The sequence below is a fragment of the Nicotiana attenuata genome, unplaced genomic scaffold, assembly GCF_001879085.1.
Source record: "Nicotiana attenuata strain UT unplaced genomic scaffold, NIATTr2, whole genome shotgun sequence".
In the NCBI taxonomy this organism is placed as follows: Eukaryota; Viridiplantae; Streptophyta; class Magnoliopsida; order Solanales; family Solanaceae; genus Nicotiana; species Nicotiana attenuata.
The window spans coordinates 41,566-58,604 of NW_017671184.1; the positions used below are offsets into that span (position 1 = coordinate 41,566).

General features: G+C 41.6%; 1 protein-coding gene and 1 non-coding gene across 2 annotated transcripts; both read left to right on the forward strand.

Moving 5' to 3' along the window:
• The first annotated feature begins 2,384 nt into the window (after positions 1-2,384).
• Positions 2,385-2,456, forward strand: TRNAN-AUU. Its single transcript has one exon. It is a non-coding gene; the product is annotated as a tRNA-Asn (tRNA).
• A 1,425-nt stretch (positions 2,457-3,881) lies between these two features.
• LOC109206494 (chlorophyll a-b binding protein 6A, chloroplastic) lies at positions 3,882-7,244 on the forward strand. Its single transcript, XM_019369317.1, has 4 exons — positions 3,882-4,153; positions 4,679-4,781; positions 5,455-5,743; positions 6,921-7,244. The coding sequence occupies exons 1-4, from the start codon at positions 3,960-3,962 to the stop codon at positions 7,070-7,072; spliced, it is 738 nt and encodes a 245-aa protein (XP_019224862.1). The 5' UTR covers positions 3,882-3,959; the 3' UTR covers positions 7,073-7,244.
• Positions 7,245-17,039: the final 9,795 nt, after the last annotated feature.

The window sequence follows — 17,039 nt, forward strand, 5'->3', positions numbered from 1 at the left end:
CAAAGTGGCTTGTAATAGGCATTTTACAAGTTAGTGAAGTTAAAAGCCTACAGGTGTAGGTCGTGGTTTTTGATCCCCTTGTGTGGGATTTTTCCACGTAAAAATCCTCTGCCTTATTTATGTACAGTTTTATTAGCATTCTCGGCAGAACCTCGTAAAGGACCACGTAATCTACTAGTTGGTAGACTCAAACAAACTAACACGAACACCGTACCAAAACATGATCATGCACCTATGCTGAAATCACCCCATGCACCACATAAATCGTCTGCCAATAATAACATCCTCCGATCACAATAGCTGTGATTTCACGAATCTGATGCCCGCAATATACCTCATAACACATATAAGCCCTATTCCAACTCTCACAATACCGCCACGACCAAAGAGATGTGTAGAAAATCATAACCACCTGCCAAATCAATAAATCGTGGAGTCCCTCCACCTGACAAGAAACAATTACCTCATTCTGAACTTAATAGTGACATTTTCTCTTTGATATACCTTACATAACTCTGATCGCCAAGTCAAAATGACAAGGCATGCCAAGTCAAATTAAAAGGCCAATAAAATTGGGTAACGTGTATAAGTGGCATGTTTTGGCCAATCAAATATGTCCTTGTCATGCTTCAATGTGATTGGTTAGAAAGAGTTTGTCTTATTACAACTCTTCCACAACTATAAATAGGGGTCTTCATAACTCAGAATAGACACCAGAAATTAAAACAAGAAGCAAGAGAGAGCTCGTGGATCAAATACCGCAAATTTCTCAAAAGTTTCAAACTTCAAGCGATCAAGTTCAAGTTCAAGAAATGAAGTTCAAGCTCAAGATGAAGAACAAACCAAGGTTCAAGGAGTACGAGTTCAAATCAAAGTTCGTGCTGGTTGAATTCAAGATCATCGTTCGTGGAAAAAAATATAGATTCCAAATCAAGCTCAAAGGCTCTTGAATTTATTTATTATTGGAAAAGGGAATAAGAGAAATCATAGAGATTGTAATACTCAAATTATTTGAAATAAAATACTACAAAGCGTCGACAGGTAACTCAAGTGCCCCCCAAATGACCAATATGAGCTCGAAGCTTCCTTCGTAAATCCTGAAACTTCTTTGTAATGGCTCCCCAGCAAAATCATTGGTATTGGTTTCAGAGTCCACTGGCTGTCTAGAAAGTCGATTGTCAACTTGAATGTTTACACAAGAATCTCCAATTCAAGAATCTTTTGTCAATCTGCACCATAAGAATCCGAACTGAGGAAATTCAAAAAAGAAAATAAATTCTCTCGGGGAAAAGAAGTCAAATTCATTATTTCTGATAGCTACAGTAGTAGAGAAGGAGAGGGCACCACACTACACGTATAGATGTGAATCCCCCTCATTACTGTACGTGCGACACTCATCGCATACGGCTCGAACAAAGACACCTAAATTCATCCCGAGCACTTTCTTAGGATTCAAGGAAGAATTTCTTCTGATATTGTGGTTACTCTTTCAGAATTTCATCCTGAGACCTAAGTATGCCATTCTATTCGTCAAGAAAGAGGACAAATAGACAGTGAATCAACATAATCGAGTTGTTTGCAGGAGAAGGATTCGGCAGTCGAGACATATATATATTTACTTTATTAAATAGGAAGGGATGGTTCTTTCATTCCATTAATAGAAGTCTAACTAGAAAAAGACTCTCTCTATTACTTTGAGAAGAGAATCGTTGGTTTGACCGATGAGCCGGAATATCAAAAGAAATTCTTCCTTGATTCCTTTGACCTGATACTGTTACTTGTATTTCCTTTACTACTCTTTCTCTCTCCTCAGTTGCTTCTTGAGCTAGTGCTTCTTTGCTCCCTTGTAGCGCCTCAACTCGAGTTTCCGCTGTAGGATTGAGTGAGGTGACCGCATAAGTAGTGCCTCTCCTTCTCTTCTACCGTAGCTATCGGAAATAGCGAATTTGACTCCTTGTACTCGAGACTTTATTTTCTTTTTTGAATTTGCCCAATTCTTGTAAATGGCCTAAAATGTAATGACCTATGAGAGAATGGTTTTTAGAAAAGAAAGCGTACCAATCCGGCAAACAAACCAAAAACAACGGCTCCTACATAAATACAGTGCTCCCAATATCTTTTCTCTTTTTCGGTCTAGATCGTCTCTTTGTCTATGGAGACCTTTTCAAGTCGTCCATTCTCTTCGGTATGGATATAAAGTAATCTCTCACGAAAATTTAGGGAAGCCAATTTCTTAAAAGACTTTCTGCGACTGGTGAGAAAGCGGTCGACTTTAGGGCTTAAAGGAACACCATTCTGTGCGGGAGAGTCTCAGTCTGTGTTCAGCGCATGCTTGACTAGCTCAAAAGAAAGCAGTTGGAGTGTGAGATTGAATCTCCTGTTGTTCTTCAGTAGCTCAGTGGTAGAGCGGTCAGCTATTAACTGACTGATCGTAGGTTCGAATCATACTTGGGGAGATTTGATTGATTCAGAATTAAAGAGTTCAGAATAAAAGGGCTCGCTTTGCCCGTTAAAAGTAGGTAACCCGTTCCCTGTCAATATTTTTCGGTCTCGATTATTTTCTTGACGTAAATTTTTTGTCTACACTAAGATGGTGTTCGTACAGGGAATCCAACTCGCATTCATTCAGGCCATCCTTCAAAAGGAACGCGCACTGGCACCAAAGGCGGACCTATGTAGTTATTAGAGGGGTCATAGGCACCAGGAGAGTTCGGCAAAAACTTTGTGTATATATGTGTATGTATTTAGAAATTAGTGATATATTAGTAGTGGCACCCTTTATACAAAGCATATTTTGGTTGAATGCAAGAGTGCACTCGTAGCCTTCAAATCATGGGTCCGCCTCCGATTGGCACCTGTGTTTACTTTGGGAATTTTGGGTGCCACTATTTTTATATAGCCGTTTCTTTATAGATATCTTACATACCTAGTTAGAATTTTAGTGAAGCAAGCGGATGACGTGGCGCCCTTACCTCACAAGGTAGATCCTCCCCTGGCTAGATCCCTAATCAGTATTGTCTTCTTCTCTCTTTTACGTACTTGACTAAAAATAAGGAAACTTTAAGCAATTAAGAGTGTGGTCTAATATCAATGGACTAGGGTTCAAATTGTAGCAAAGAAAGACTTTTTCATCTGCCTAAACCTTGAAGGAAAGAATTATCTCATATTTGTGTTGGTTGAAGATAACAAATACATAATAAAATAGTTGAAGTGTGCACAAATTAATTTGAACAACACCATTATAGAAAAAGAATAAGGGCGGGCCAACTATGCATTAGTGGTTAGCAAGTCAGTAGGATTACGGGTGTATTTGGTATGTAAGAAAATGTGTTTCATGAAAAATATTTTCCTTGAAAATGTTTTCATGAAAAATAAGTGATTTTTATCACTTATTTTCCCTTGTTTGAAAATGTTTTCATGAAAGATAAGTGATTTTTATCACTTACTTTAAGACAATCAAACATGGGAAAATTAAAAAATATTTTTCGAAAAATATTTTCCTTCATACTAAACACACCCTGGAAAGTTGGAAATTGAACAGTAAATTGAGAGATCGAGTTTGTTTAGTTGGCTAACGAGTCAATGATTAATGAATTTGATTGATGTCACTAATTTATCTCACTATAGAATTTTTCAGATTTTTCACGTAGTATTATCTACCAATTTTCCTCAAAAGACAATAATCTTACGCATCGTGGAACCCCGCGTGTGATATTTTCTCCAACTAGGAAAACCACCTCCACAAAATCACCATCACATATCTTCAATATATCCACTTCACCTGCCACGTGGTCCAATTACAAATCAGAAGCCAGTTGCCTTAGCCAGTAACAATCTACATTCAGATTCTCTTATATCCCAAACTCCTTCCTTATACTCCCCCATTATTCCCTCTCTTCATCACCACATCCATTTTCTATTTTGTCAACTCATTCAGAAAATAAAAAAAGGAAGAAGAGATGGCTTCTAAAGCATTGATGAGCTGCGGAATAGCAGCTGTTTGTCCTTCTGTCCTCTCTTCTTCCAAATCTAAATTCGCCGCCGCCGTGCCGATTTCTGCCGGAGCCACCAATGCTACATCTAGGTTCACCATGTCCGCCGAGTGGATGCCCGGGCAGCCCCGCCCTTCTTACCTTGATGGTTCAGCTCCCGGGTAATTCATAATAAAAGAATATTTTTATTTTATTTTATATGATGATATTTGATATAGCACGAAGTTTAAGTTGTTAATTTAATTTATATGTTATGCTAGTCATACTAAAGGTAAAATATCGAAGTATTGGTTGAACGTAGATTTGATAGGCTTTGTCGTATATTTATATGAATTTAAATTCTTGAATACAAAAGTAGTATAAAACTAAAATAGTGTCAAACATTTTGAAACACACCAAAAAAAAAAAAAAAAAATCAGTTTGAATAGAACTAGACAGAGCTTTCTTTTTTTTTTCTTCCCCGGAAAAATGACACTATGTTAACCATAAAAAATTTGTAGTATTAGTTTATATGCAAGTTGTATGTAAATTTTGTTTTACGAAGATTATACGAAAGTTTGCATTGATCTCGTGCGTGCATTATTCTTTTTAGGGCTGAGGAATGTTATATATATTTGAAACTCTTTTCTTCGTCATACGTTGAAACATTACCGTGAACTTAAGTATTGAGTTGGGGGTGAATGCAGTGATTTTGGATTTGATCCACTTGGTCTAGGAGAAGTACCGTCAAACTTGGAGAGATACAAAGAGTCTGAACTCATTCACTGCAGATGGGCTATGCTTGCCGTCGTAAGTGTTTTCTTTACTCGCCAATCCCTCTTTTTAGATGCTACATTTAAAGAAAAGGAAAACAAATGAACGCAGTAAACTGTCTTTCTTAGAATCATGACTCATAAATCAGAAATTCTGGATCCGCCTCTATTTGTACGTTGTACGTTAATATTATATTTCATTTACTCTCTTTAAAATAAAACTCTCTTATAGCCTGTTTGGTCAAGCTTCTTCTTGGCCAAAAGCAATTTTGAACAAAAATTGAGGTGTTTGGCCAAGCTTTTGGAAGGAAAAAATCTGCTTTTGAGGAGAAGCAGAAGCAGTTTTGGAAAAGCAGAAAAAAGTAGCTTCTCTCCAAAAGCACTTTTGAGAAAAATACACTTAGAAGCAGTTTTTTAAAGCTTGGTCAAACACTAATTGCTGCTCAGAAATGCTTTTCAAACTATTAGTCCTCTCGGCTTGTATCGGGGTGTATAACTCTTTTGATGAGTTGATTTGTTTATTACGTTAGTGATAACTTTTTCTTGCATAGAAAATGATATTCGCTAATCGTGAAGAAACTTTGTTCTTATCGTAATTTTTGATTTTTTACAGCATGTTAATCAATTTCTCAAGTTAATTAGGACATAAATAAATAAATTCCTTTGAATTCTCTAACGTGTCTTTTATTTGTTCATATGAAATTTTGCAGCCAGGAATCCTAGTTCCAGAGGCATTGGGCTTAGGCAACTGGGTCAAGGCCCAAGAATGGGCTGCCATTCCAGGAGGACAAGCTACATATTTGGGCCAGCCCGTTCCATGGGGCACTCTTCCTACAATTTTAGCCATTGAATTCTTAGCCATTGCTTTTGTTGAGCACCAAAGAAGTATGGAAAAGGACCCTGAGAAGAAGAAATACCCGGGTGGGGCTTTTGACCCATTGGGCTACTCTAAAGACCCTAAAAAGTTTGAGGAACTCAAAGTCAAGGAAATCAAAAATGGTATAGAACTTGACTCAACTCTAATTATGCATTTCACATTTTTCATTTAAGAATTCTAATTATATACGCACAAAATTACTAATTTTTACTATATTAGTATAGCCTAACATGTGATTTCATTTTAACTACTATTTTTATCAATTGACTAGAATTTATTATCGTGATTTACTTGTAAACTTTGAGTTTAACTTTTATATATTGCCGATGAAAAAGAATTTTTTACACTATCTGGTCATGTAAAAGATAAATACAGGCAATCATCTATGTAAAGTGAAAATTGTCACTTGAAAAACAAGATAGGTTACTTCCTACAATATGTTAGCATAGTACTAGGGGTGTATACGGACCGGTTTGGTTTGGTTTTATCAAAACCAAACCAAATCAACTATATCGATTTGGTTTGGTTCGGTTTTATCTGGTTTTTCGGGTTTTCGGATTTTTTGTTACTTACATATTATTTAAATATTCTTACTTTGTTAAATATTTGGTAAGTAAATATCTATTTAGTAAAAATATAAAAAATTGACAAACACATTATCGATTAAATATTCTTATGGATTAGTAACACGTAATAATTATTTTTTTAGTCATATGACAATAATTTTTCGTTGATATACACTTTCAGGTTAATCAAATTTAGTAATTAACATAAAAATCAATATGTTACCTAAATATTAATAATCACTTCACATTCGAAAAAGATATAAGAATTTAATAAATCTTAACATATGATATGAATACCGAAGAACAAAGAGATTGACGCATTTCAGTAACACTGATAAGAAAGTGATCATACAACCCATTATTTAAGGTCAATAAATATGGAGCACTTCATATTCAATTAAAATTTATATCCCGCAAGAGAATCCCAAATATTTGTAGACATTTTTTAAAGAAAATTCTATATAAAATCTTAAAAAATATATATAAAAAGTATATATTTATATGTCGGGTTGGTTCGTGTTTTTTTACTCAATACCAAACCAAATCAAACCAAACCAAGTCGGGTTTTTTAATCAGTTTGGTTTGACTTTTCGGTTTGATGCGATTTTCCGGTTCGATTTGTACACCCCTATAGCATACACCGACGGTGTAAATTTATTAGACTATCAGTGTATATAAATAAATCCAACTATTATATATATGTTATCTAATTATGCAAATACTTTTGTGTTAGGTCGGCTTGCGTTGTTGGCATTCGTGGGATTTTGTGTACAACAATCAGCATACCCAGGAACAGGACCATTGGAAAATTTGGCAACTCACTTAGCTGATCCATGGCACAACAACATTGGGGATGTTATTATCCCTAGAGGCATTTTACCTTGAACTCTGATATACCCGAATTTCCCCCCTTGTAAAATTAAACTCTCCCATGTGACAGATTTGTAATCAAATGGAACTTTTTTGTGCATCCTTGATTTATCTAGTGGTTTAATTTCTATGATACAAAGCTCTATTTAGAAAGGAATTAGGGTTTTATGCAAGAGTCTTGGAACGAGGATATATTTCCAACTGGGCCAACAATTTATGTCCCGTCTTACTTCGAGAATTGACACAATATATAATTCCAGTGTATTATATCTATATCTAAAAGAAAAGTTTCTCATTTGAAATATTTTTAATTATAAATTATATTTTGGAGTTTGCCCAATAATTTTTGAGTTGCAAAGTTACTTGGGAGGAGGACTGCAGTGGCGGAGCCACATGCACCCAAGGGGGTCAACCGACACCCCTTCGTCGGAAAATTACACTTTTTAGCTCGGTAATTTTAGAAAAATATGTATATATACTATATAATGACATGACCCCTTGACTTCTTGATGAGTTTGTTTCTTTATATTTTGACTCCCCTTAATGAAAATCCTGGCTCCACCACAGGGAGGAGTACTCCATGTTAACATGCATGCCTTAGATAATCCACATCTTAGAGTCGGGCGCCGAAAATAAACACATTAAACTAGTTATGTGGCTGAGCATCCAACCTTCACAGCTAGGTACAACGACGCAATTATCAAAAGCGTGTTCTACCACTGAGCTATTCAACAAACAAATGCACACGACTGACGACACTCTCGTTGTATGCCGAAGTCTGTTTGCTGTTGGCCCTAAGAGATGGTATATAGAACATCTGCTCCAAATAAATCCATTTGTGTTTCTTTTGTACAAAGTTTGTGTCTGAAATGATGACACAATTTATACCACAAGACTACCATCAGTTGTTGAAGTTTTGTTTCATTTATGTAATCTTCTTAGTTATATATCTTATGATTTTAATAAGTTTAAAGCCTTACTCCTTTAACCTTGCGCACGGAATTGTCGATATTTTTTTCTTTGTAAGTCGTCCGATTTGGACCAATCACCAATTTATTTTAGAACGCCGTAGCAACTTATCCTATTTTGTGATCATTAGGGCGCCTCATAGAGACCACCCTCGAAAGGCTCGAAGTATAGCACAGAGTTTGCCCCCGAGGATTTATAATAATCAACCTCGAGGCAGTGCAAACCAGCGGTTACGATGCACTAGCGGGAAGTTCCCAAGGCACATGAGTAAAGCTGACCAAGTCTATTAGGCTAGTTCATACCCGTACCATGTCATTAAATGGTTGTACCAGCTCTATATCTTTGTAATAAATGCATTTGTACTATGTTGGAATTCCCCCTCATCTATAAAGAGGACCCTTGTCATTTTGTAGAGACAAGTGACACAATACACTACACACTATATCCAATACAAGAACATTCTCTGCTCTCTAACTTAAACATATTCTCTTGATTTCATTATTTACATTTATTGCTTATATTCATTGTGTTCTATTAATTGTTCATCATTTATTGCTCATTATTGATCATAAAGAGCCGCCATCGCAGCTCTCATAACTGTTAATCCTTCATCGACTGCCCTTAGCCGGGCATCCGACTCGACCTCGAGGCCCCGTATACGCAAGCTCGAGGCCCCGATTTCCAGCCATTCGGTTTGATTATTATACTCTCTACAAGATATCATCTTACTTTCTAATCCTTCACTTAGCATCTATTGCGTAACAACTAGCATAAAAACAGATCACGTATTTTTAGAACCACAAAATCAAATCTAATTGCTATTACCATTTTCAAGGTAAACAGCTTGGCGCCCACCGTGGGGCTAAAAATAATAGTGATTGTTTTCTTGCTGGTTTACTACATAACGCAAGTTATCTTTCACACTTTTTCTTGTCCAAGATCTTTGATTTCAGGTCAAAATGTCTAACTCAGTAAATGCACATGAAAACAACAATCTTGAGGACCATGGAGAAAATGGTGTAGCTGTTCCAGGTGTTGGTGTACCACCACGAAACCCTGAGGATGCACCAGAACCAATTACCGTGGACGTGGTCTCGCGCAACGCTCAACACGTCGAAATAAGATCCCATACCAACAAGAGCATACACCAAGGAAATCAACAAGAAGCTCAAAAAACCCCGGCTCAGGAAGAACAAAGGGGTTAGCCTTCACGTCATCTTCGAGATATTACAAGCACAACAGTTGGCGATTGCTCAGCTGCAAAGCCACTAGAAAACTCCCAGCACGGTAGCACCGGAAACGGCTCCCCGAGCCGAGCAGGTACCAGAAAGATCAAGCAACAACGGGTCGGCAGCCGACCCCGCCATCATAAAGATGCTCGAGGACCTCACAAAGAGGATCGAGTCGGGCGAGAAGAAAATAGAAACCAACGACAAGAAGGTAGAGACCTACAATTCTAGGATCGATCAAATTCCGGGAGCACCCTCGATCCTGAAGGGTGTAGATTCGAAGAAGTTCGTACAAAAGCCGTTCCCACAGGAAGCGGCCCCAAAACCCATTCCAAAGAAGTTCAGAATGCCCGACCTTCCGAAGTACAACGGAACCTCGGACCCCAACGAACACGTCATTGCTTACACTTGTGCAGTGAAGGGCAACGACCTAAACGACGACGAGATCGAATCTGTCCTACTAAAAAAATTTGGAGAGACGCTTTCAAAAGGGGCGATGATGTGGTATCACAACCTAGCCCTAAACTCGATAGGCTCGTTTGCCATGCTGGCAGATTCCTTCATAAAGGCACATGCTGGTACCATCAAGGTAGCTACAAGGAAATCCGACGTCTTCAAAATCAAGCAAAGGGAGAACGAGATGCTGCGAGAGTTCGTATCTCGCTTTCAAATGGAACGAATGGAACTACCACCAGTCTCCGACGACTGGGCAGTACAGGCCTTCGCTCAAGGTTTGAACGAGCGAAGCTCGGTAGCTTCGAAACAGCTGAAGCAGAACTTAGTCAAATATCCCTCCGTGACTTGGTCGGACGTCCACAACCGATACCAATCAAAGATCAGGGTCGAAGACGACCAACTAGGAGTCCCCTCGGGCTCGGTATATCCTAGCAGGCTTCCGGCAAAGGAGCCAAAGCCAAACAAAGAAAGATACCAACCATACACCGAAGATAGAAGAAACGCCCCGAGGCGCAACATACCCCGCAACGACCGAAGGATGGATCGAGGCCAGAATCCTCGGGGACTTGTTAGCAAAGCTGGATTCGATAGGCACACAGGGCCGACGGAGGCACCCCGCTTGTCGGAATACAACTTCAACGTCGACATTTCAGACATCGTATTCACCATCAGTAAAATCAGAGACACCGGGTGGCCAAGGCCTGTACAATCAGATCCTTCGCAAAGGAACCATAACTTAGTGTGTGAATTTCATAACACACACGGTCACAGGACCGAGGATTGCCGACAACTTCGGGAAGAAGTAGCCAGACTACTCAGCAAAGGTCACCTCCAAGAATTCCTCAGAGACCGAGCAAAAAACCAGTTCCGGGAAAGAGAGGCGACCAAGAAGAATGAAACAGAAGAGCCACAACATGTCATCCACATGATTGTCGGGGGAGTAGACATCCCGCAGGAACCTGTTGTCAAAAGAACAAAAATATCCATCACTAGGGAGAAGCAAACTAGAGGTTACATACCCGAGGACGCTCTCACATGCAGTGACGAGGACATCGAGACCTTGTCTCAGCCTCATAACGATGCATTGGTAATCTCTTTTCTTGTTAATACATTTCAAATTAAACGTGTGCTTGTGGATCCAGGTATCTCGGCCAACATTATCAGGTCGAGAGTGGTGGAGCAGCTCGAACTGCTCAGTCAAACTTGCCCACCTCTCGAGTCCTCAACTGGTTCAACATGGCAAGCAAAACAACGAAAGGAGAAATCACCCTCCCGGTCAACATTGCCGGCACGACCCAAAATATCAAATTCCATGTCATCGAAGGAGACATGAGGTACAACACCTTACTTGGAAGGCCATGGATACACTGCATGAGGGCAGTACCATCAACCCTTCATCAAATGATGAAGTTTTCGACGAAGGACGGTATAAAAACTCTGTATGGGGAACAACATGCAGCGAGGGAAATGTTTGCAGTGCACGATGTGATACCAGCACCGACGCTTCCCACATCGAAGGAGTCAAAGGATAAGCAAACAGCGAAGTAACAATCACGAGACACGTTCTCGGCTACACCCGAATAAAACAAGCAAAGGACCGTGTCGTGTCCTAAAATGAAACGTTCGAAGCACATCGAGGCTTAGAGCGCCATCACCACTAAGGTATAGCCCTATCCCTTTTGATTCACATTTTACACTGACCTTTGTGCATGCGTCCGATCAAAGCAGTCAAAATGCCACCCAGCTTGAAGACCTTAGGTTTCAAAGCATACGTTGCAGTCTTTTCCTTCGATCAGGTTTTATCCCAAGAAGGGTTTTACCAGAAAGGTTTTTAACGAGGCAACATCTATATGCTACCTAAGGAAGACTCAACAAGTATTCAAGGCTTCTCTTCAATCAACCTCGAATACTGGGGGGCATCCCCCCCGAAGGTCACCTCCTCGGAGAAGCCAAGATGTGCTAAATGGGGTCTCGATAAGAAAATGATGTATCGGGCCAAACGGTCGAACGAACCGTGTCCGTATAGAATAACCGAGTCCTTGACAGTGAAAACGTGTATACTTGTACCAAGTAATCAAAGAATACTTTCTCCTCCATCAAAAGCATTTCACGTTTCAAAGAAGTTTGCCATTTTTTACAAAAATGCTCCAGAGCCAAAAATGAACCGAACACTCGGGGACTGGCATCAAAACTCGAAGCCGTATAACCTCCGGGTCGAGAGCTTGAACTCGTAGGCCCTCAACGAGGCAACATCAAGTTCACAAAAACAGCCCTTGGGCCCAAAATATCTCGAACGCTCGGGGACTGGCGTTAAATATTCGAAGTCGTATGACCTCCGGGTTGAAAGTTTGGAACTCGTAAGCCCTCAATAAGGCAACATCAAGTTTGCAAAAAATGGCTCCAGAATCAAAAACATCCCAAACACTCGGGGACTATCGCCAATCGCCACCTTATCGACTTATAAAAACCCGAGGCCATAAGACCCCATGTGGGCAACCTCGGTCTCATAAAACCTATATAAGGAAACAACAAAACTGTAAGACCTCAAGCAAGGCATGAACCATACTTGTACCAAGTAACCAAAACTATAAGACCTCAAGCAAGGCATGAACCATATTTGTACCAAGTAACCAAAACTATAAGACCTCAAGTAAGGCATGCAAAAATTTATAAGACCTTACAAAAGGCATAATCCCGATCTTAAAGTTAAGGCTATATATCGAACTTGTAAGACCCCTAAAAAGGCATACCCTCGACATAGACGCCGAAAACTACTTCACTCGGGGACTGAAAGGCTCCGGCCAAACACAATGACTACGGTCACAAGGCTGTACCAGCCAAACTAACGCGACTAGGGGACGTCCGACCGTCGCTATAAAATCACAGGCCTTCAATTACTTCGAAAGTACTTCAAAAAGAACCGGTTAAACAAGGCTACCCTCGACATAGGCAAAAGAGCTTTGACCATGTCAGCTCCAAACTATAGGCTTCGAAACACTCAGCCACCGAGCAAAACCTCCCGAGGTGCTCATTCATCGCCACATAACGACTCACAATCGAGGTTTTTATCGTATCGTCGAAGAGTTAGGCAAACACAATTTCAAAAAGTCCTTGACGAGGGAAAAATAAAGCCTATTTTTTATAGAGGTCGTACCGACCCAATGTGTAAGAGCCACTACCGCTATCCCATATAAAAGGTTGTACCGACCTAACGAGTAAGAGCCACTGCCGCCAGCCCATATAAAAGGTCGTACCGACCCAATGTGTAAGAGCCACTGCCGCCAGCCCATATAAAAGGTCGTACCGACCTAACGCATAAGAGCCACAGCTGCCAGCCCATATAAAAGGTAGTACCAACCTAACGCGTAAGAGCCTAAGGGCCAGCTTTAAATTCAAAACTTAAGGGTCAATGAGCTCGAGTCGAAACCCAACTCAGAGACTGAACCCGAAACAGTTAACCGAATATGCCTAAGAGCAAAATCATAAGAGCTTATACGCCGGCTTATACTAAAAGGTCGTACCGACCCAATGCGTAAAAGCCTAAGGGCCAGCTTAAAATTCAAAAACTTGAAGATCAATAAACTAAATTCGAAACCCGACTTAAAGATCGAACCCAAACACAGTCAAGAATGCCTAAAGTCAAACGTGTAAGAGCCTACGGGCCAGCCCGAGGAGTCTCGGGGCCATATTGAAAGCCTAAGGGTTTTTTTACCCCAAGGCCCAATTTATCCGGCTAATCATTGACAAAGCGTCGAAATTCAAAGTAAAGAAAGACGTGCACATACGGAGAAGAATGGAACCAAAAGTTTTCCTTCTATAATTACATAAGGCTTCACTTACAAAGTCTTCCAGGAACACCATACACAAGAGTGAAAAGAAAAAAGCCTAAGCCTACGTTCCCCTCGGGGACTATGGCCCGTCGGCCTCTTTCTCACTATCTTCGGCATCAGACAGGAGGAACTTAGCGTCATATTCGTCCGCCTTTGCTTGCTTTATCTCTCCCGAGAGATCAAAGCCCCTAGCATGGATCTCCTCAAAGGTTTCCCTTTGAGATTTGCACCGAGCATACTCCTTGCTTCTGCTCTCACGGTCAAAAGCCCCTCTCAGCTCAGCTCGAGTGTCGGCAGCGTCCTTCAAATAAGCGGCCACTTTCTTATCAGCCTTAGTTTGGATCGCTTCGGCTTCGGCCCGAGCATCCACAACTTCGGCCTTCATCTTCAAAAGCTCAGACTTGAACCTTGTGATCATGTCCGTTCGGACCGAGCTGTTCTCACGAGAGTTGCGGAGTTGTACTTCAAGGGCGGAAGCCTTGGCCAAAGCATCCTTCTTAGCTGCAACCTAGGCGTCCACCCGAGCCTTTAGCTCATCGCACTCACACTTGGCTTGACCAACTTCGCTCCAAAGGCGTTCCAGGTCCTCCGTCCTTTTCTGCAACTGAAGAAAGTGAAACATTAGCCTCAGAAGATAGAAGAAGAAACACGCACTCCCTTGGAACAAAATTACCTGCTCTTCGAGGTAGCTTTCGTAGTTCAGATTTCGACTCGCCTCATACCACAAGTGTGCCAACTCGTCTTCTCTCTCATCGCAAAGAAGCCTGAGGGATTTCTCCCCATCCATGGCTTTTTGCAGCCTGGCCTCACGATGAAGCAGCTCAGACTTGAGCTTGTTAAAAGCCTATAAAGAAGAAACTCGATAAGAGAGAAAAAATTGCAAAAAACTAAAAATCCAATGCGATCGGCCAAAACTCACCATAGAGTAGAGCCGCTGAGCTTCCTCAAAAGTCGAGTGCACATCTACTAGTCTGGCTCCATCAACCCCAGTAAAACCGCTCCCGGTTGGGATACGGTCGCTCGATATACGCGGCCCCTGGCTTCGAACATCCCTCGAGGTACCTTCGACGGGAGAAGAAGTCGGCGGCAGAGAACCCTCGTTCCTGGAGGTACCTTCCACGGAAAAAGAGGATGGCAGCGGAGGAGGGACCGTTTTTCCAACGCCAGAGACTTCGGGCGCTGCAGGCTCAGCTGATACATTCTCTCTGGGCCTCCGGGCTGGACTCGTCTTGCTATAAGTACTGTCGCCTTGCGAGGGCCCTTTTCGCTTATTATTACTATTCTTCGGCCCCGAAGCCGACAATCCTTCTCCCTCTCCGAGAGGGCAAGATCTCACCTCAAAGAACTCCCCAATGCCTACGATAACGGAGTTAGTACGCATAAAAAAAAGTGCCTTTCAAAAAAGGAGCAAATCACATAGCACGTACCGTGGTGCTTTGCCTCCCATCTACCCTTAGACAAATCTCGCCACTTACGTTCATTATAAGACGAGTGGGTCGCCAACTTCCAAGACCAATCTGTCAGGTCGGGGACCTCATATGGCATCCATGGAATTGCTGCAGAAAGGGAAAGAAAGGCGCATTTACGGAGCCCGCCTCCGCCTTAAACAAAACAACGAAGGCACAAGTGTACCACTTACGTGTAAAATTCCATTCCTCGGGAAATGGCAGAAGCTCTGCGGGTAAGATGTCAACAGTCCGTACTCGGGCGAATCGGCTCATCATCCCCGGTCCCCATCTTCTTCATCAACGACAACAAAGGGCCTGGTGTATCGGCATCGTAAGGTTAACAGGCCTCGGTGGTGAAAAGGCCGGTACAGCCTGATGAGATGACTAAGGGTGAACTCAAGCCCTGCTTCCTCTGCAAAGAATCTCATCATCAATACTATCATCCACAACGACGGATGAACCTGTGCCAAGGTAGCCCGATAGTTTCGACAGAAGTCGAGCACAACCCTATCAAGGGGGCCCAACGTAAAGGGATACGTGTATACGTTCAAAAACCCCTCGGCATGATCCATGATGCTCTCTTCAGGGGAAGGTACCTGCAGTACCACCTTTCCCCCCATCCACAATCTTTCCTCACTAACTCGAGGTGCCCCTCTCCTATTAAAGAAATAAACTTCGAGGCGTACTCCCGATGACCCTGAACATTGGGAGGTTTTTCCGACGAAAAGTCCCTCCTCGAAACAAAATGTCCCGATGTTGGATCGCCTGGCACCGGCGGCGCACCACCAACCAGGCGAGAACCAGAGGCAGAACTTCTTTCTCCTTGCCAAACGGATCCTAGCGTAGCAGCCATAACTAAGGTAAAATCAGAGAATTGGAGCGGGAATTTGAGCGAGGGTTTCAAAGTTAAAATGGTGAAAGACCTAACGCAAGAAAGAAGAACTCTATGAAGGAGGATAGCTACTCAGAATAGCGGAATCTTCAAAGGAGGGAAGGCAAACCTATATATAGAGCAAGCGGCGAATGTCCGCCTGCCTCAAAGGCCAATTAAAAATATGGACTAAGCCATTATCACTTTGAAAAGATGTACCGGCGGGATCGCCTTGGTCGTTTCATAACCATGTCATACGATTAACGCTGTCGTTCGATGTTTTGGGGATCAAAGACCCCCGCATCAACCTAGCCTCGAGATGATACCCAATCTCGAGGATTTTTGCTTCCATGAAGATAGGCTTTAAGGGGCCATTAATATCACTATGAGCCTCGAGATGGTGCCCGATCTCGAGGATCTCTGTCAAAACGAAAGATAAGCTCTAAAGAGCTACTCATATAAGCCTGACCTCGATGTGGTACCCTACCTCGAGGATTTCTGCTATTGCAAACGCGGGTCATTCACCCAATTCTTTGGCCCTCGAGCTACCCAAGCCCGAGCCAGTTTTCATTCGAGAATTACTATTGAAGCCCCAGGGCTATTTTCGCCTTCGGATCAAATTAAGTTCTCTCTCGATTACTTTAATTCGGGGCCATCCGAGCCCAAACATACCCTCATCCGGGATCTATCTGTCACGCCTCAGGGCTATCTCCATTCTAAGTTCAAATCAAATTTTTTTAGGCTGCCCGAGCTTGAGCAAACTCTCATTCGGGGACTGTCTGTGAAAGTCTCAGGGCTATCTTTATTCTCAGATGGTCAAGCAAAATCTGCCTCGAGGACTATCAACGGGGCCTAAAAGGCTAAAATTCATTTTAAAACTCGAAGCCTCACTCTCGCTCAATTCAAGTACAGAGGTCCCGACGGCCTAAGTTTGTATCAATTTAATCCAGGCTCAGTCCGAGGAACGGCGAAGGGTTCCAGGGAATACCTACACTCAGATCCGATACTCAGACCATGGGTAAAGCTACATGCTCAGATTCTTCATAAACGCAAATAGAGGGAAATCCAGCACAAATCGAGAAAAATTGAAGAAACATTTTTGTATTAATAAACGATGATTACAAAAGCCCACGAAGGGTCCTTACACAGAAACAAAGAAGCAAAATATATATATATATA

Bases quoted from the DNA above. Each gene is read 5' to 3' on its own strand.
- LOC109206494 (XM_019369317.1), top strand. From the start codon at position 3,960: ATGGCTTCTAAAGCATTGATGAGCTGCGGAATAGCAGCTGTTTGTCCT. The intron at 4,782-5,454 runs GTAAGTGTTTTC...GAAATTTTGCAG, and splicing joins GATGGGCTATGCTTGCCGTC to CCAGGAATCCTAGTTCCAGA. The intron at 5,744-6,920 runs GTATAGAACTTG...CTTTTGTGTTAG, and splicing joins AGTCAAGGAAATCAAAAATG to GTCGGCTTGCGTTGTTGGCA.